Here is a 21,465-nt window from a genome sequence, read left to right as displayed (position 1 = left end):
GTGATTCTGCCCCGGGACTGCAGTTTTCTCTCCTGTATCATCCATAGGATGTGAGGATTACTCTATGTGGTTTGATTTCATCTCTTTTGTCTTCTCTAAATTCTTAAACTCTGCAGAAAATAGTCTTGGGAGAAATTTCATTGTATAACAATTTTGAATCATGGAATCAATTACTTTGTTTATGATGACATTCTTAAATATTAGTTTTAACTGTCAACCACCTTTTGTGAATATACAGGACTCATATCCTGTTGATTCACCCAGATATCTTTGTGCTAAGTTTATACTGCCCAATTTTTACTTGTGGTTTAGACACTACTCTCAAAAAGATCTCTCTGGTGGATTCAATCCGGTCTTCTGGGGTCCTTCAGTGATGAGCACTGTGGCCTATTATATGCAAATGGATGACTAGGGCTAGTGACAATGAGGATTGAAGCACCCAGCACTGACAGGATGAATCTCACATTCCTCAGGTCCCCACCTGCTTTTAATTCCCTTTTTCCCTCTAATGGAAGAATGATCCTGAAGCATTCATTTCTTTATTTGTGTTTGCTAATACATATTCAGAGATCACTATGTTTACCTGGCTCTGGGCTTTTTTTTTTTTAAAGCCTTTTCATTTCACACAACAAGATTCTGAAGCTAAGAAAGGCTAAATTTCATTACCTAAGGTCATGTAGCTGACATTTGAGCTGGGTTGTAAATTCAAGTCTGTGTACTACAATCTATGTGCCTCTTAACCTTCCGTCACTGACTATACCTGCTTCTTCACTACCAGTCACAGTTTTCATTTGGAGGCAAAACATACCACGTGAGGATGGCAAGGCACGTAGTAAGTGTGAATAACGCCTTACCTTAGAATTCTAGATGATCTCATTGGAGTGGTAGGATTTGAGTTGTGGTTATGATTTTTTTTAACTCTATTGGTTATTTGCAAATTTCACATTCTGCGCCCTACTCTTCCTCCACATCTACCCGTCCCCTCATACCCACCCCCACCTTACAAACCACCCCCCACCCCCAGACACACAAGCAGAGAAAATAATCTTACAGTGGAATCTATAGTGTGTCACAGGGTGTCCCACAGTATACCCTTTTGCCCATACTTTGCTTGCAAATGTTCTTTGCAGTGAATCTTTAGTCTTTTTCGAGGCCTCTTGCTTCTGCTACACTATCAAGACTGGAACCTCACTGGGACTCCTTTCAGATAACCTGCTGCATCCTTCTCTTTGGAGATTCTGTAATTTTAGTTCTGAGGACTGGTCCCTTCATGTACTCCAGCAGTTCATCTATGTAGTAGATGTTGGAATACCAATTCAAAGCCCTGGATCTGAGCCTGAAATGTATTTGAATTGGTCAACCTGTGGGTTAGCTCTCCTGTTCTCATGCCCTTGAGGCTGTCTCACCTGCAAGCCCCTGAAACCAGAGCCAGCTCTACTCTGATACCCAAGCGAGAGGCAGGACCGCTTTCCAGAGTGTTGCAGCTGGAGAGGGACATAGCCAATTCTCCCACTCTCAGGACTATGAGGACAACTCTCCTGTCTACCATAGAAGGTGAGGGGCAAAGGAGAGAAGGAGGGTACTGCAGGAGAGATGAGTCATAGGACAAGGTCTCCCACACTAGGATCCCGGGTGGAAGGGGAGGCTTTCCTGAAACTCTCCTGAGTACTGCAGCCAGCTAGGGTTTGGTTCAGCTCTTCACTCCCATGCCTCTAGGGCCAACTCTACCACTATGCCCAGGTGAGGTTCAGGGCCACAGTTGCACAACCCTCAGATATTAACATATCAATATATCCCTGAGTGGCAGCACAGACCAGGGATGTTGGCCAAAGACTCCGGCATGGCCCCCAGTGCCATTACAGGCCCACCATGGTCTCTTGTGGCATCATTAGCTACTCACATCAGGCTGCTCCTCATTACCCTTGAGTCTCCAGTTCTGTCTCTCTTCATTCTGCCCACATGCTTCTGTTTCTTACTTGGCAAGGAAAGAGCTGTAACTGAGACCAGCAGCAGGTGAAAAGGAGCTGATCCACAGGCTGCTGCGTCCTTCCCTGCAGGGATCAGAAAAAGAGCAGCAACGGCTTCCAGTGCCCCCCTATGTACTCCTAGGGGGTGACCATGATCTAAGTTGACCCCCATACAGAGTAAAGCATGCAATAAAAGACAAGCTGGCATGCTCCGGATTGAAAACATTAATAGTATGATACTGTTTTATTTTGATATCTAGTCAATATAGCAAGGCATCATTATGGTTCTTTTATTGACTGAAATCCTTATCTTAAAATAGAAGGTCATGGAAAAGATTATCCAATGGTGATTAGAGTAAAGGCCTCTTCCACTTCAAGTCTCCAAGGGTCTCTAGGGTTGATGGCTACATGAAAGAACAATACCCTGGAAAGCAAAGCAATGAAAGCTGTGTTTTACCCTACTCTTCACTGCCTTTGATGGGTCTGATCATGTTCCTGACAGATGTACTTCATAAGTCCTATGAATAAGAATTTATTTCTGGTTTGCTGTTTAAGGTGTCTGTATAAGACCAGCTGCTGAAGAAACAGGAAACAAGTCATACCTTTATATACCCTCTTATTGCTTTAAAAAAAAAAAAAACTATCTCCAAAACAAGTTGGATGCTACAAAATAAATCAGAACAATGATGTTCATTTCTCTTGTATATTAAGTTATATTCACTTACATTGTTTTGTAGTAACTTTATATTGAGCTCCTAATATTATTATATTAAGAGAAATTCTCACAAATTCAAATGGTGGGGGAGGATTTGCTTAAGACATTAAATATCTACTCTCAGTCCTTGTGCATATGAACCCTGTAGTCTTACATTCTTCAATAATGAGTAAAGGGTGATTTTACACAGAGTATCTTTATTTTAAAATCTCAGAATCGAGTCTTGCTTAAAGATTGGAAGCTGATGTAATATGTTATGCCAGCAATCCCAGAAGCCATTTCAATAGAGTCTGTACCCTGGCATTGGTTTTTAGAAATAATTGCATGCAAATGTGGTTGAACATCTGTACCATGTCTCTGAATCCTAACCAGGCTTTTTCCATTAGCTGTAGTCTGAAAATCACATTAAGAGAAACATATCGTCTGTGAAATTATGTTCTGAATGCCCCAAATAGCAAAGGAAGGGACCAGGTTCAGTTCAATCTAGTTCAAAGTGTTCCCTTTTATGAATCCAAAATTTAAAATACTTCCTTCACTCCCCTTTAGTGCTAAGTTCTAAAACTGAGCAGAGGTTCTGTGTTTGTGGGTCTTATTTACCTTGTCACAAAATTCTCCAGAATATACAGGAGAGCTCCTTTTGTCTATTACATGCAAATGTCCTTAGAAAACTTGATTTAATATACAATAAACATATTTGAAAAAAGTATACATAAATAAAAAACTCTAAATACTTGTTAACATTTTTAAGTTTCCCAGTCTTTTCTGGAAAATCCAAAATTTAAGCTTATTTTTGTTCCTCTAATGGCAATAAAATTGAAATAATTAAAATTTGGTTACTTGGCTCCCCAAAGTAGAATTTTCTAAGAAATTTAATACTGGACTGAATGTGTGTGTGTGTGTGTGTGTGTGTGTGTGTGTGTGTGTGTTTATTGGGGGTAGATGTGTATGTATATGATAACCTGTGTATGTATAAATGTGGGTAGTGCATGCCATTGCATGTTAATTGAGGTTCAAGTGCAATTTTAAGGCTCCAACTTTCGTCTTCCACTATGTTTTGAGGCAGTGTCTCTTTTTTCTGCTGCTATACTAGGTGTTCCTATTTCATGGGACTGTGCATTTCCAGGCGATCCTTCTGTTTCTACCTCTATCACCACCATAGGAATACAGGAATCACAGATGGACATAGCTTTTTACCCGAGTTCAGAGGATCTGATCTCAGGTTGTCAGGTTTGCTTAGATGAGTCATAGGACAAGGTCTCCCACACTAGGATCCCGGGTGGAAGGGGAGGCTTTCCTGAAACTCTCCTGAGTACTGCAGCCAGCTAGGGTTTGGTTCAGCTCTTCGCTCCCATGCCTCTAGGGCCAACTCTACCACTATGCCCAGGTGAGGTTCAGGGCCACAGTTGCACTTCACCCTACAAACCAGTCTAGCCCCTGAATTCATTATGAACATATAATTTACTAGCATATTTACAGCATTTGGGGAAGACTGTAAAGCAGTAAAATGCATGGAAATCAGAACAAAAGAGTTCATTAAACAAATGTAGTTATGTCCATATAAAATTTCCAAGAAAAGTTATCTGATTTTTACATCGAAAGCATTTACTGCTTCAGCTTTACACTGATAAGGAGTCTCAGTATTAAACAGATGTGTTTAGGCTTTGTTTATTCTTAAAGATAAAACATATGCATTGAATAGCTGTCACACATGTTTTTTAATTGTATATTCTCTTATTTACATTTCAAATGTTATCCCCTTTCCTGCTTCCTCAACCTCCCCCGCCAGAAACCCCCTATCCCATCCCACCCCCCCACCCCACCCCCATTTCTATGAGGGTGTTCCATCACCCATTCACCCACCCTTGCCTCCTGGCCCTGGCATTCCCCTACACTGGGGAATCAAGCCTTCACAGGACCAAGGGTCTCTCCTCCCATTGATACCCGACAAGGCCATCCTTCTGCTACATATGCAGCTGGAGCCATGGGTCCTTCCCGCATACTCTGGTTGGTGGTTTAGTACCTGTGATCTCTGGTGACAGGGGAGTTTGGTTGGTTGATATTGTTGTTCTTTTTATGGGAATAGTGAGGAGGTCAAATCACATAGCATAAAGGACTTGACTTTACCTGGAGACATGAAGATATGCTTCTATTTTCCTTTCTCCTTGTGATTCCTCCAACCCTATCTTCAATTGAGTTCTCTTCTCTGAAGTATCTGGGGCTTTCTGAGTGTATCGGGAGACATCAAACTCCTTCATGTTATTTCTGTTTGGTTCCTAAATGCCTAATGTCTCCACTTACCTCACACACTGTTTTATATGGTCCATCTGTTATCACCTAGGCCAAAAGTCTTTATGGTGACCTTCCACATAATTGTCTTTGCTCAATTCTTTACAGTACCCTGTGCATATGTCTCTTGTAGTTCATGTGCTCCATGTAGACTTGCTGCAGCTTTTTCCTACTTAATTTTGTAGTTCAGTTCTTGGTAAATAATGTGTGTAGTACCCATAAGAGTGAGACGAAAATGTATCTATTAATGTGTCTAATCAAGAATTTATCTGATCAGGATTTAAATATTCTATTTTTTGTCTTCTGCTCTCCTAACTTTCATGTGATAGTCAGCTTTTTGTTTTACACAAAGTAAACACACACACACACACACACACACACACACACACAGAGAGAGAGAGAGAGAGAGAGAGAGAGAGAGAGAGAGAGAGAGAACAGAAAACTACAACAGTCCATAACACAAGCAAATGTATCTATGACATAAGCACTGGTTGGCTGGCCGCCTTTGCTCCCTCTCAGAATGTAGCTGCATCACTAAGACTTTGGGTACAGTAACCCTCTTGATTTACATCCCTAGAGAATCACATTGTCTATGGACACAGTGAGCAGGTGCTCTCCCCCTCCTCCCAGGCAGCAGCTGGTCACCTGCCCCCTCCTTGATTTCAGCCTCACCTGTGGAGACAGCCTTGCCCTCTGGGTGAGAGGTGTCCATATCCTTTCTATTCTTGGCTCCTCTGCTGAGATTTCTAACAAGGGCACCAATTAGTGCCAGTTATGACGGCAGCTTTCAAAGTGAATAAGAAGAGGATCGACTAAAAACAGGGTAAAGACCTGACACTGTTTCATTCTATAATCTTTGTTAACTCTTCAGTGACTCCTTATTCTTAAAATCTTTAAAATTTACTAATGTCAGTGCCTTTCATTGATTAATATAAAATACTTTAAAATGTTCAAGCCTTTTAAACACCCATGGTAACTGCATAAAATTCTAGATACCACTAAATGACTTTTAAACTAAATGTATACTTTACCTTTTATTTTTTCCTATTAAAACAAAACAAAAGCTGCTGGGCCTTAACCTCCATCCTTGAGACCCAGCGCTGGGTGAATTAGTTCCAGACCAGCCAGGTCTATTGGTGCCACCATGGCCAACCTAGCCAGCAAGACAGTGTTAAAGGGTCTTGCTACCAAACCTCATGGCCCATGGTCAATCACATGGTAGAAGAAGAGGAATAACCTTCAAAGTTATTCACTGATCCACACATACATACTCATACTACAGCACACATGCACGCACACACACACACACACATACACACACAAATGTGTGTGTAAATGCAATAAAAGGCTAAATGCTAAGCTTTTCACTTTTGCATTTGGGATTCTAGAAATATAAATGAATATAAAATTTGAAACCATGACAAGATTATAATGCTAATGTCCACCAATAATTAGTATTAGTTATTATTCAATGCTGACACCTGGCTGAGGGTTGATATCCTGCATTTAGCCTTTTGTATTTTTCCGTGTTCCAAACCTAGTTGTGTTTTGTGCACTGTAAGTTCTGTTTATTTAACCTATCATTTAAGTGGTAGGGAAAAGAAGTATTTATAAAACTGAAAATATAACAGCAGTATAAACACTTTCCCTAAGTTTACAAACAATGGTGAGTGGGGCAAAATCCTGCTGTCCAGAATTAATTGGGATGATCTATAAAAAAAAAAAAAACCTGAAACATCCTTCAAAATGTATTTTAAATATACTAAGTTCATGCAAGTGTACAGGCACTGAAGCGTAATAAAGTAGTCCTCTTGGATTATTCTTTGGTATCACAGAACTTCTCATAAATCTTTAAAAAGTAGGCATTATATGACAGAAATAAGACAACTGGCCCACAAAATACAGGGAAGACCTAAACAAAATCTTGATTTGGGGAAAAAAATAACAGAGAAAGATTTGATGAACAGGGATCAGGGTTCCCTGAAGGAATTCCTTCACTCTGCTATGAAATCATTAAGAGTGTTCCTGGGAAAGGGTGCAGATTGGCCAGCCTATTATTATCTATTCAGCCTTGGTCCAGTCACACCAATTTCTACATTAAAGAATACAGAATCCAAGTAGTTCCCAAATAAAAACACTTTACCTTTAGCGAAAAGGAAAATTAGTGCTGAGTGGGAAAGTTAATAGATTTTCTATCTTGTGAAATGGAGTTGATTTTCTACTAAACTGCAACCTTTGGATAACAGTTTTATTTTCAGATAATTTCCCTGTCTCCACATATGGGGAACTGAAAATTCTAGGGAACAGCTAGGAAATGACAAAGGGTGACAACTGCAGTAGGTTTCCGGACTTGACACAATTATACCTTAGCTTCTGCGCTATCCCAATCCATTAAAAATAAGTGAGCTTTCTTATTTTTTTTTATTACTTTTACTTTTTTTTTTTTTTTGGCAATCCAGCCATTGTCCCCTTCCTAGTATGCCTTCCCACAGTTCCTCATCTCATTCTTCCTCCCCTATGTTTTTAAGAGGATGCCCCCTCCACCCTCCCTGGGCCTTACCACTCCCTGGGGTCTCAAGTCTCTCAAGGGTTAGGCACATCTCCTTCCAGAGGCCAGATCAGTCAGTCCTATGCTGTATATGTGTCAGGGGCCTTGAATCAGCTAGTGCATCCTGCCTGGTTGATAGCTCAGTGTCTGAGAAATCTCAGGGAACCAGTTAGTTGAGACTGATGCTCTTCCTATGGGGTTGCCCTCCTCAGTTTCTTCTAGCCTTTCCTAATTCAACCACAGAGGTCCCCAGCTTCAGTCCAGTGGTTGCATGTAAGTATCTGCTTCTATCTAAGTCAGCTACTTGTTGGGCCTCTTTAAGAACCCATGATTCTTCTGAGGAAGGCATGCCAGGCTTCAATCTGTAGGCAGACATCAGTAATAGTGTCAGGTCTTGGAGCCTCCTCTTGAGATGAATCTCAAGTTGGGCTGGTCATTGGACCCCCTTTCCCCCAGTCTCTTCTCCATTTTTTGTCCCTGCAGTTGTCTTAGACAGGAACAATTGTTGATTAATATTTTTGACTGTGGGAGGAGGTAGTATTTAACTTTACCCATTTGGGTGACTGGGCTGCACTGGGGACTGGCACTATGCCTGGCACTATTTGCCTTGTGCTTACAAGGTAAAAGAAAGAATTCTGTTCTGTTGCTGCTGCTGCTGTCGTTGAACTGTACAAACTGATCTGTGGGAAAAAAACTGGTACAGAATAAGTAAAAGAAATTCCGGGTGGCCTTGGCTGGCATAATCTCATTACATAAACCAAGATGCTCTCAAACTTATAGACATCCACTTGCTCTACCTCCCAAGAGGAAGATTAAAATGATGTACCCACATGCACAGTCGTAAAATAATGAATTTTTTAAGAATCAGTTTATCCAAAGTACTCTCTGTGAGCTTGGCTCAGTTCCCCAGACAGCAGTAATAGTAGGATGCATGTACAGTGTGTGCATGTGTCTGTGCTTCTGTCTGTAGTCGTTTTCACACCCATGGAGGCTAGAAGTGGGCATTGCGTTGTCTCTCTCAACTGTTCTCCCCTCACAGCTTTTAAAGCAAGAACCCCATGGAAGCAGCAGCTCATCCTTGAACCTGGGTTAGCTGCTTAACCAGATCTGGGGGTTTCCCTGCCTCTCTGCCTTCTGCTCTGGGCTAATATATGCTCACAGTCATACCTGCATATTGACATGAGATCTGGAGATCTGAACGCAGGTCCTGATGCTTGGCAGATCTAACACTATTCCCACTGAACCATCTTACCAGCCCCAGGCCCATGTTATGGAATCATGCTGAGTTGGTAGACTCGAAGGACCTCCATTCTGACTGTATGTTCTTGTCTATTTCTTGTTATTCACCCTTCACCTCTATCTCTACCCATCAAGATCTCTGGCTGACCTACTTAATCCAGTAACTGAGGATGACATTGGGACATATATCTTCTTCTCTGTTCTCCTTTTACACCTTGATGCAACATTTATTCTATTTTCCAAGTTTTTGCTTACCTTGATCTCACTCCCAAGAAAATTACTGAAATGTGCCACAAGAAGCTATAGCATTTAGCAACATGAGGATCTGATGTCATCTTTTTCTGTTAAATATTATTTTATTTCTTAAGATGAAGAATTTTACACAAAATCACTTTTGACATTATTTTATATCCTAAAAATGTACTAATGTCTTTTGTTTTTAAATTTATCTTCATTTATTTATATTTTAGCCGTTGCCCCCTCCCAGTTCTCCCACAGTTCCTTACTCCACCCCTCCCCACTTGCCTCTGAAAGGGTGCCCTGCCTTCCCCTTCCCCCAGTATTCCCTTTCCTTGATGCCTCAAGTTTCTTAAGGATTAGGTGCATCTTCCCCCACTGAGGCCAGATCAGGCAGCCCTCTGCTGTATAGAGGCCAGGCCCTTTGGGCCAGCCTTTGTATGCTGCCTGGTTGGTGTCTCAGTCTCAGGGATCTTCCAGGGGTCTGGGTTAGTTGAGACTGCTGATCTTCCTATAGGGTAGTTGTCCTCTTCAGCTTCTTCAGTCCTTCTCCTAATTCCTCCATAGGGGTCCCTGACTTCTTTGGTTGGGTGTAAGTATCTGCATCTATCTCAATCAGCTGCTCTCAGAAAACAGCCATGCTAGGCTCTTGTCTGTGTTCCTGGTTACTGAAGACCTCTTGAGAGACAGGCGGGTTGTGGGGTGTGAGAGGGTGTTGGGTCCACTGATCTGGCTCTGGTGGAGGAGTAGCCCCATCTGATGTCATCTTTATCTCTATCACTATTGAGCATTTTCCACACTGATGTATGAACCCTGTATTTTACCTTCTCCTGTTACCAGTTTTTACTGTATATTCTTCATTGGCTAAAAAAAATATAGAGAACACAAGACAGGAATTTACCTGCTTCTCTGATTTCTTCTCCACAGAGCAACTCATAAAGGCATGTCTCCTATTACCTCTTAAATATAACAGCTCTCTACCAGCTACCCACTTTTAGTATGGCTTTAATTGAACAGCTTTGTAGATGCTATTTTTCTTCAAATTTCCAAATTTGTGGTTTGTCTCCATCTTTGAAAACCAATTAATTAATGAAGTCATATATGTATATGGATATATGGACGTATATATCCAGTTTCTATCCTCATCACTGTTGTTGATATTTTCAAAGGTTTTTCTTCAGATATTCTTATGGAGCCCATTGATATTTTTAATTTTTATTTTATTTTGATTTTTTGTTTAATTGAAGATGGATTTATTTTCTCACCTAATATATCCTGATTATGGTTCTCCTCCATCTCTACTTCTCTTACTTCTTCCCCACCTCCCCTCCTATCTGAACCATCTAAACCCACCCCTCTTCTGTCTCTCCTTAGAAAGCAAACAGGCTTCTAATATAATAAAATATAATGAGATAAAACAAAAACTAAGACATTGGAATTGGACACACACAATCAAACAAGAGAAAGAACAAGAAACATATACCCACTCATTTTTATGATCAAGAATTCCATAAAACCACTAAATTAGAAGGCATAATCTATAACCAAAGAACCTGATACACATCCATGCCAGCCCTGTGCGTTCTGCCTCAGACTCTGTGCTTTGATCATGTTGAGTTAGATGGCCTTATTTCCTTGGTGTCCTCCGTCCATCCCTTCCTGCTTTTACACACTTTCTGCCTCTTCCACAGGCTTCCCTAAGCCCTAAATGAAGGGCTTTCATGGAAACTTCCCATTTATGGGTTGTGATTTTAGTATCTCCCACTCTGCATAACATCTGGCTCTGTGTCTCTGTACTTGTTCACATCTACTACACGAAGAAGCTTCTCTGATGATGGCTGAGCAAGGCTATAAGTAGACTAGAAAGTCACTAGGAGTAATTTTATTGCTATGTTGTGGTTGTTTCTTTTCTTTGGAACAGTATTGGTTTTATCGCAGGCTTTATTGCAGGGTTATCTAGTCTCTGATATTTGTAGTTGACCTTAAGTCAAAACAGATATTGGCTAGCTAAGTAAAATTCCACTGGTAATTTACTGCATTTTCTTTATCTATTCTTCTTGTAAGGGACATCCAGCTTATTTCTGGTTTCTGGCTATTGTGAATAACACAGCAATGCATAGTTGAGCAAGTTTCTCTGTAGCAGAATTAAGAGTCCTTTAGGAAATGATAAATTCTAGCTACATGTTACTATTGCTGGAAAGTTTGTTTATTTTACTGATTTCACTTTATTTTATGTAACTTTGTTTTATTCAGAAATAAAGTTCCCACTCTATTACTCAGGCTAACTTAGAACTTGTGATGTAGCCCAGGTTAACTATGAATTTGTATTAATGCTCCTAATTTGACTTTCTGAAGGCTGGAATGCATCACCTGGTCTCCATTCTAACACAATTATAACAGAAGTTTGGGGACGTGAATTTCAGTGTTAGTTTAGATAGAGCTTCAGGCAAACCTTGAGCAATGACTCAAAATTAGAATTACCTGTTCAGGATACAGCTGCCAGAACTCGTTCCCTCCTTATGACATTGCCAGAATATAACATGTTGATTCTTGTACATCTCTGCCTTGCCTTGCTCCTGAAGTCTCATAAAGGCCCCTAGAAACAACTTCCCAGATGCCCTTCAGTTGCCTCTCCTCCATCCTTAAACATTGTTCTTCTATGCCATTGTCAGACTTGTCAGGGTCTGCTCTTGCTGTCCCTTATCATATCCGTTCACTCACCCAAGAGATCTTCATAATCTCTAGTTAGCTTTATCTTAAAGAGTGCATCCTTCTCCATTTCAATGCTACAACCCTAGCTGTTGGCCATAAGTGGTTGTTTAGTGACTCTCATGCAGCTTAGACAGCCAGCCAGTTCCTACTGACTGAACTCTCTCCTCCATGATGTCCACACAACTCCTTTAACAAATCCTGTGATTACTCTTTAGGGCATGATAGGATGTGAAGTCTTTGGCTCTCATATTCAGAACTTGTCAAATTCTCAAACTTTCTAGCTTACAATGCTCCCACCATTCAAAGATAATTGAATTTCTTAGACAATCTTAAATTCTTTGGATTCTCCTTATTTATTTCTCTATTTCCATCGGAAAGGTCTAATCCTTTGAGAGATAGCATAAAAATTACCTTCTGCTGGCAAGGGTACTCAGCAGCTAAAGGTGCCTGCTGCCTGAATCTGATGAACTGAAGTTACTCTCCAGGGTCCACATGTTGGAAAGAGAACTAGTTCCCTCCAGTTGTCCTCTGATATAAACACACTTTTGCTATGAGACATATACCACCACCACCCCACAACACACATACATACTTCATAGATATGTGCATGCAAACAGAGGCACACAATAAATAGTTGCAATTCTTAAAATATTACAATTGATATGGTTAACTGTTCCTTTTACTTCATGAAAAAACTTAGTTCCAGGTAGGTTATCTCAACCTGTAATCTTTGGATAGAATCCATGAGCTGTATAAACCTAGTTATAGAAAGAAATGCATTCTAAATTATCATATTTAATAATGATTCCGTAATTTCTCCTTTTATAAATTGTATTAGTTCTTTTTATGCTGCTGTATTAAAACACCATGACAAAGACAACTTTAAGACAACTTGTCTTTAAGAGCAGAGTTTCCTTGGACTCTCAGTTCCATAGGAATTGGATTCCATTACCACAGAGAAGCACAGCAGCAAGCAGCAGATATGGGGATGAGAAGGGGGAAAAGTAAGAGCTAAACTCCTCAGCTGCAATCCTGAAGCAGACACCGTGAATTGGAAAGCAAGGTGAAGCTGTATAATCTCAGAGCCTCACCCCAGAGACACACTTCCTTTAGCAATGTTGCACCAACTGAACCTTCCCAAGCATGCAGCCAACTGGGAACCAAGTGTTTTAGTACCTGAACCTATGAGAGTCAAGGCAATCTGTTGTCTGAGCAAGCCTGGAAAATCAAACACTAAATTGTATCCTTTCAACATCCAATGGTACCATGGCACAGAAAACACATGGTCACTCAAACAGGAAAGAGTGATGCATAGGGAGGAAATACTGGTTCTGAGTCATACTGAAATCCCGAAAGATGAACACCAGGTTCTATAGCTCCATGTCCAAATGAAAGGGCTTAGATAGTTCTCTACTTCCAGCTTTGCTGCCTACAGCATCCATCTGTCTTGGACTGGCTTCTTTCACCCTCTGTAACTCTCTTCTCACAGATATCCCACACTCTGGCATCTTCATCAGTATTGGTTCTCTATGGAAACTCAGGATTTACCTTCTTATCTTCAACAGTGGCTTCTCACAACCTTTTGCTTTCTCAGGGCCCTAACACAGGCACTCCCAGACACACTCTGACTCAGCAGCTATCTCAGACCACGTAGGAAAAAATGCATGACCTGTTCATTCTCAAATATTTGTATGCCTCTAAAGCCATGAAATTTTTCATGTCTCTAAATCTAGCATCACATGAATGATGCTGCCAAGTTTAGCTACCAGCTTAGGAAGAACCACACCTCCACAAACCCAGTAGCATAAACCCAGTAGCAACATAGCTTTTATTCAACTGCTTCCTAGGAGCAGAAAACACCATAGTCTCTCTCTCTCTCACAAGTTGGAAAGCTAGTTGGCCGGAGTTTGGTCCCCTTTAAACTCTTTCCACTGCATTCAAACACTTTAATAGACACAAGATCCAGTCTTTCACATTCTTCAAAACCACAACATGGTAGGTTATTACCAGCAGCATCCCATGTCTATTAACAGCTTCCATTTTAGTTATGATTTTGTCGCTGTGACTACTGAACAGAAACGTTTAAAAGAAAGAGTTTATTTGGACATATGTTTCCACAGGAATATGTATGACAAGGAAACATGCTAGCAAGAGACACACATAGAAACTGGAGCAGAAAACAAAGAGCTTACCTTTTTAGCCACAAGCAGAAAAAAAGACAGTGTAGAGTGGACTACATAATCTCAAAGCTCACCTTATATGATACATGTCTCCCAGCAAGGTTCCTCCATCTGAACCTTCTCAAACATTGACACCAACTGGCAACTAAGTGTCAAATACATAAGCCTCAAACCACCACATGGGAGTGTATAATAAGGTACCATCATGTTCCTGGCTCTTAAACCTATTACTACATCTTTTTACTTCATCCATTACAAAGGAAGCAGACTGAAAGTATTTCACAACTGATAAATACTTTAAAATATTTTGAAAACTGAGTCTCAATATAATTGAAACTTATTCTTACCATTGTAATTTTGTTTTGCATACATTTTTTTCTGAGAAGGCTATCCTATGTCTTACACAATTAGCAGACTAGTTGAATATATAAAACTTTGAGAGTTCATACAACTGGTTCTTACATTTGCCATTTCCTAGCTTTTAATGCAGAATTGCTTTTCCTCTATGTTCTGGAACTTGGAACATGTGTCCTTCATACTAATAACTTCATGACTGATACATATTTCAAAACTAATTACTACAGAGTGTTGGCTTTTTATTTACATAAAATAATAAAAACATATTTGTCAAGAAAGTAGCCTAAAGAGTACATTAATTCCCAGGCTCACTAGATCGATATGACTAAGATGCTTGCTAAATGCACATCTCTGGACCCTACCTCAGGTCTCAACATCTGAAAAGCAGCCTCTGCAGAAATACTTTTCCTTGCTGACATTCTGCACAGTAGGATCCATAGTATACAGTGTGGCCTTTAAATCATCAAACAAACAAATAAAATCCTGACTCTTAGGTAATGCCAACTGATTATTATTTAATTAATCCTGCTTAGGGGTTTTACTTTATTATTCTGAAAAAAAAAGCCTCTCTAATAGTTGTGTGACGTTCTTTTCAGTATTATAAGGGTGTTGTAGTCTGCAATATAGAAAGAAATAAGGCAAAACTAACTACTCCTTCACAATGCAGTCTGAAAATTCTATAGGTATGTGCCTGGACTGATTTGCTCTTTGGGTTTCATAGTTTCTGCTTGCTCCTGGCTGACCTGAGACATACACCAACTCATCTGACACGCTTGCAGTATAAAATACGCAAAATTGATTCTTTCTACACATCCATAATTTTTATTTTCTCCGTCTGATCTCAGCAATTTTTCATCTATTTTTCTAGAGATATTAAGGGAAGGATTAAATAGGGTGGTTTTTTTCAAAGTTCACAGGTATCATCCTCATATAAATCTCCTGCCCCACTCTTCCTGCGTAGGTTCTATAAGGCAAGATGCATAGCTGAAACAGGTAATCAAACAGGTTAGTGGAATAGACAGAATGAAATCCAGTCATAGAACCATTTTTTACATTGTTTTAAAGTATGATTTTACTTTTTACAGTGTTCCTTGTTATCTTTACTAACCTCGAAACAGACAACGGTATACCTTCCAGGAATCGTATTTACCTCAAATATAATGAGGCATGAAGTTTCGCACACCTTAAAAAAATATTTTCATCCTTCAAACATCTTCAGGGCATTATAATTTAAAATATTTTCATTTGTTGGGAAAGATCAAAATAATCATACTTACTTTTTCTTTTTTTAGAAAAGTACAACTTTGTGAACTTCTCAAAACACATTCTCTTTCTTACAAGTAATTTCCTCTTGCAACAGGAGACACATAATATCTACCCTTGTTTGCATTTTTGCTTTACTATAGCAGATTTCAACAAAGAAACTATATATGTATTCATGTGGAAGAGATGTTGACTTGCATTATGAAGTCTACTGATAGAAACTTGGCATAGTCCTTTGAAGGGAGATAGAATGTCTTCAGTATATTTGTATCCTTTATGATGTATAATGATGTTTCACATATAGTTTTCCTATATGTGAAAACCAGTAATTTTTATCTGAAAAAAAAACACCTTAAATGTCATTCTACAGCAAAGATCTATAAATATGGATATACATATGAAAAACATAGCTAATAAATAGTAAGTTTATGGTTGCTACTGTTATTCCATATACTTTTCCGTTCCGTCTGTTTAACAAGTCTGTAACAGTGCTTCTTTACCACCTTCTGAAGAAACAGACCAAGAAAAGTTAAGCGCTTTAGTCAAGGTCACAGCATGGCTAAGTGTTGAGTCAGTATCTGAACTCCGGCAGACTGTCTCCAGAGCCAATATCCTTATTTTGAACAATGATCCGTATTTAGCTGAAGACTAGATTTCTTCTGAAGTTCATGTTGAAAGCCCTTTCCAGTTCATTGTCCTGGCCTTCTCACTGTTGGTGCTTATTTGAAACAGATGCAAACACTTAAAACATCCACTCGCATTGGGTTTCTCTGTATTTGCTGGATTGTGTCAGGCTGCCTCCAGGAGACTGCTTTCTAAGTGGCTGTCTGATTTCATTCGTTACTAACCTGCAACTTCATGGGTCTGGAAAAGCCTGCCTGGTCAGAAGCTTATTAGAATCTCTTGCCAACATTCTGTCTCCTCTGTAGTATAAATTGTTAGGGCAGTTGTGAGAATAGAGTGAGTAGACTTTTTTTCAAAGCACAGTTTCTTTTCTTAAACCTGTTGGCAAGATATGATGACTGGCTAAGTGTTCTGCAAATGCTCTCTTCACACAGTCTTAACTCTAGGAATTATTCATTGATAGTTGCTTAAAAGCTTTTGCTTTTCAAATAGGTTTGCTTTCTCTCTCTCAAGTTTTTCTTCAGTTTAAGACTCAGTTGTCTATCTCAGAATTTGCTTTCTAAGTCTATATTTGTATGGCTTGCTGAGTACTTTTGATTGCTTGTTATATTTTATAAATTTGCATGCAAAGTGACAAAGGGAAATATCACCTTTAACCTATAGCACAATTTCTTCTCTCTTGTGTCCCTAAGGATAGATTCATAAGAGTTTATTGAGCTTTCTTTCTCTGTGTTTTCTGGGATATCTTGGCATGAATGGGTTTGTTTATCAGAGATGCTTGGTAAAAATATAACACCTGCTATGGACTTTTGCAAATCAAAAACTGATTAAAATGTCCTTTGTGCTAATCAAATCATAATAAAATGTTTTTGATGACTCGGGAGCTTCCTTCAGACTTTTCCTTTGCAGAAGAGTTCTCTATAAATTTAGGAGTTAAAGTTACATTTGTAAAATATTTCAAGAGGATTGTTAATGAAGGCTCATTTGTATTATGCTTATCTTTAATAAAATTGTGTTTCTGTGTCACTTGAGCTAAGAAAATGGACCATTTTCTCTTCATAAAGCCTTAGGAAAGCTCCACCCCAGAGTCCAAAACAATAGAAGAAATCTTCTAAATACACATCCTTAAGCACCTGTATCACTGAAATGATGATCACAGATGCTCATGTTTCTGTGGCTTTTAAGTATCTTCATCATTACACATCCTGTCCTAATCACTTCAGGTGGTCATCAAGAGATAAAGCTTCCTGCATCCTCCCTTAACCCAATGAGATGACAAACTGTCAGCATCTCCACTGGTTTTGTTGATTTCCTAGGTACCAATTATAATATTTTCATTAATTTGTATCTTCTTGAAGAAAAGATGATATGACCTATTTCTGGAGCTTAATTTTCAGTATTAAATACAATGTCTGTAGAGTTCACAAAAAATGTGTTTCCAGTCCCTTCAGGAAGAGCATCTCTCTAAGGATTTTGTTTTCCTTGGTGTGGTTCTGGGCATATCGTCATCATGTGAAGTAACATCTCATTTTTCAAGGATGCTTATGACCTTGTTAAATTGCAGTCCAAAAATTGTGTGGCTTGTTTTGATTTTAACCAAAGTTACAGCTGCCTAGCTGTAAAGCAGTCACTTTCTCTTATTATGACTAGTTCTTCAACTTGTACTGTTTTAAATTGCCTGCAATTAGCATATTTCAACCTTATTTTTAGGTTTAAATTGCAGTGTGAGAGTGTACTCTCCTCTTAGCTAATTAGTGCTATCAAGGAACAGTAGGTTACCTCATTAGTACCATGTGCATTTAATTAAAGAAGAGAAAATTGGAGTTAACCTCATAGTTAATATTTTCACAGAGTGCTACAATGCCAACACCTTCAATTGGAGTCACACCCCTGTGTATCTAATTATGCACTGGTGCCAAATAAGGTTAGCAAGGGCACCACAAGGCTGTTGACAAAATAATTTAGATGAAAATGTGTTTGTTGGATTCTGACAGTAAAATATAACTTGAACATCACCCCAGTTCTCATCTGCCAGCGTCAGGTGACATACTCCTTCACAAGACAGAGAAGGAAAGGGATATTTTGGAAGCCATTTTTTTCTGTCTGAATTAATGTGGATTCTATCTTGAAAAAAGTGACATATAGTCAGCTAAAGCATATACAATCCTTTTCTTAAACAGGGCCTGGAACTTCACAGATATATTTGAAAAGAATTATTTATAAGATGTAATATTTACACGCATCAAACTACTACCAATACCCCTTGACACTCTCACCACCTCCCTCCTCGCTGCTCTTCTTGCCTGGTACAATTATAATTTCCCTTGTGTATTTTATGAGTGGGGATCATTCTTTCATATCATACATGAAGACTAAGAATGGGTTGTCACATGGTCTATTCAAATGCAATGTAATCCTTTTGCCCTTCAGACAAAAATCTTTGAAATGTCTGATTCTACTTAGGAAAAAAAAAAGACATTCCATACCATTTATCAATAAATAATCACTTTGCTTTTACAGATAAAATGCAAACTATACTTTTGAGTATATAAAGTAGTTTCCAATGCAAGTGGGAAAATTCAACAGGTTTTAACAGTTACTGTGGTGTGATCTCCACAGTCTTAGATGTGTATAAGTGGGAGTAGCAAGAGTATAATAGTAATTAATCAAGACACTTTAGCTGAGGGGGTGATTGCTGTGGTCCTTATAGGTTATGGTATGGAAGTCCTTTTATTGGTCCAGATTATTACTAGCTAGCATTTCAAAATAAAGTTGAGATAGTAAAGGCAAATGACATCATACTCACAAATGACATAAATACTCACTGTGGTATTTATATCTCTAAAAATATTTATGAACAATAACCATAATTGCAACTCAGGGGCTTAAGGCAGGGAATCATGAGTTGTTTTCTCACTGGCCCATTTATCATCATTCCAATATTCAACATCACATATAATAGATTGTTCCTATTTTGAAAACCTATATAAATGTCACCTGTGAAACAAAACTAGAATAGTTTGTGTTACTCTACCAAGAACATTTTTTTAGTGTAACTAACAATACACATTATTTTTATAAGCCCCACGACAGAGGGGACAAAAGCCAACTCCCAATTCTCTTTGTTTAATTTAGGAATTGCTCCTAGAAGCAAAATTGTGTATCTGTGGCCACACTCCTGCTGATGGGCATCCTCACAGCACATTTGCAGTAAGTTTATTGGGCAAGAAGAGATCCAGATGCACAGTGCAAAGCCATGGACCCAATCCCACAACACAGAACTCCTGAGATTTCTGATAGCCAAACTCTTCCATTGACACCAATCATTAAAACACAAGTTATGTCAAGAAACAGGCGCAAGGATGCAGACTTTCTATTTTCTCTGTTGTTTCCACTTCAGTTCTGGCTCCTGAGCTATATACCTCACAGTTTCTCTAAGTTGGAGGCATTAGAGTCCACTGGAACTGTGTAAGTATGCAGCACCAATGCACTTTCTTGACAGTTTAGCCATAACTTGGTGAGGCAGTGCTGGTATGATGGAAATGGATAGTGGAGATTATAAATAGGTTGAGTATATCTTTTAGCAAGAAGTTGTTGCTTCCTGTTCCTAAAGTTGCCGTACAAACAGGAGTTGGGAGGGACTTGTCTGCTCTCTTTATACCCTAAGGTTCAATGAAATTTGGTTTTCTGACGCAGTATGTATATCAGGTAGCCTAGAAATTGAATGGTAAAGTTGAAGTATGTAGTTGAGGACTTTATATAGAGCTGCTTTTGAGTTCTATTAAGTATGGATTTCTCCTGTTTTCATCAGAATCTTTAAAACTGTAATGAAGGATTTCAATATTTAGAATTTTTACCTTGTTTCCATATGAATGGATGGATCTATTTAGTCTCTGTATGTGTTAGAAGACATTTTAAATATAATGTGATCATTATTGTTTATTAAACAGTTTGTAATGTTCACTTCTTTCTGCAAACAAACTCCAAAGGGAAAATAACAATAGAACACTGCCTCATGGAAACAAGATATGATGCACTGACGATGATTCTTATGTAGAAAGATCTAGTCACAACCCCTGAAGTTTTCATTTTAACCCTAAACTGTTTCTATCTTTTGTATAATATTTTTTGGAAAATTAAAATGGGGGTTACATTTATTGAATTGCTGTGTTTAAATTTATGTGCATGTCTAAAATCTGATGAATGTATCACTGTTCTGTTAACATTTTAAAAGATGGATACATATAAGGTAAACTTCATTGTAATTATATCCTCAGCTTGAAATAAAACATTCAACCAAAATTTTATCTAAAATCAAAACAAAAACATCACACACACACACACACACACAGAAATCTAATACATTTGAAAGAAAATACAATTTGGAAAATGGGAGAGTGTTGATATTAGTAACACATTTATTTTTCAAGACAAATTTTCATTACAGTTCAGAGTGAACTGGTTTTCCTTACAATGTTGTTTATTGCTTATTTTTAAAACTTCATGTTCTCTAATCCATTGGAAATAAATCTTTGAAATCAAGTCTTTATATTCTCAGAATGAAAATGGCACATGGTGGGCACTGTATAGATGATGTGGTGTGATCTCACAGAAGACACTGTGATATTCCCTGCTGGTCATGCTTTGTTCCCAGCATCCATATCATCCACCGTGTAACCTCTTATAAATCCACATTCAAGGAAGCCATCAGCATCTGCACTTGGATGCCCCCCATAATTAAGATAAGATCTTTAAAAATCAAAGTTACATGTACTACCATATAATCTCGCACGCGCAAGACTGAATATATAGCTCAAGTTTGTGATGATCTGTGTATGGGACTTTGCTAAGTCTTCTCATGTTGTCTTTGGACATCTTGAGTTCCTGACTGAATAAGAGTATGAAGCAACCCTGTGGGGCTCTCAGACAGAAGCTGTGTAATATGAATTGGTGGTGGCATGGACTCACCACAACCATAGTGCTACAAACTTAATAGTTAACACTAGTCACTGGATAAATTATAGCAGGATGCTTCTTGACTTTATAAACCAAGAGCAACATTACTGAAGTATTAAGGACATGCCTATTTTTATTAATTGATTACTTGATATAAACTTTCTCCAATCTAAAATGGCTGCAAATGCAGTTAAAAACTAAGAAAGAACCTAAAACAAATGCTATTCACTATCCTTGCCTAATGCATCTGGCTCTTTTGAAAAATTAATTTTAGAACTTTTTTTTATTTTTTATTTAAAAATAATTGTTTTAGATCTTAAGTTTTAAGATCAATTTTGTGAATGAGAATGGAATCTGGAATATTATGGAGTTCACGGTGGG

General features: G+C 38.6%; 1 protein-coding gene across 6 annotated transcripts in view; it reads left to right on the top strand.

The window, feature by feature from the left end:
* Foxp2 (forkhead box P2) overlaps positions 1 to 21,465 on the top strand; it is a 543,295-nt gene that overhangs the window by 412,441 nt on the left and 109,389 nt on the right. The window contains exon 6 of one of the 6 annotated variants that reach the window (XM_085840818.1): positions 19,264 to 19,338. The exons of the other annotated variants lie outside the window; for them this stretch is intronic. Within the exon in view, the coding sequence (XP_085696944.1) occupies positions 19,264 to 19,338 (75 nt within the window). The remainder of the gene's footprint in view (positions 1 to 19,263; positions 19,339 to 21,465) is intronic. 6 annotated transcript variants of the gene reach the window in all.

Source organism: Mus caroli, unplaced genomic scaffold (genome assembly GCF_978045245.1).
Source record: "Mus caroli unplaced genomic scaffold, Mus_caroli_1 scaffold_7, whole genome shotgun sequence".
In the NCBI taxonomy this organism is placed as follows: domain Eukaryota; kingdom Metazoa; phylum Chordata; class Mammalia; order Rodentia; family Muridae; genus Mus; species Mus caroli.
The sequence above is the reverse complement of the archived record's forward strand: the minus strand, read 5'-3'. Positions and strand labels throughout refer to the sequence as shown.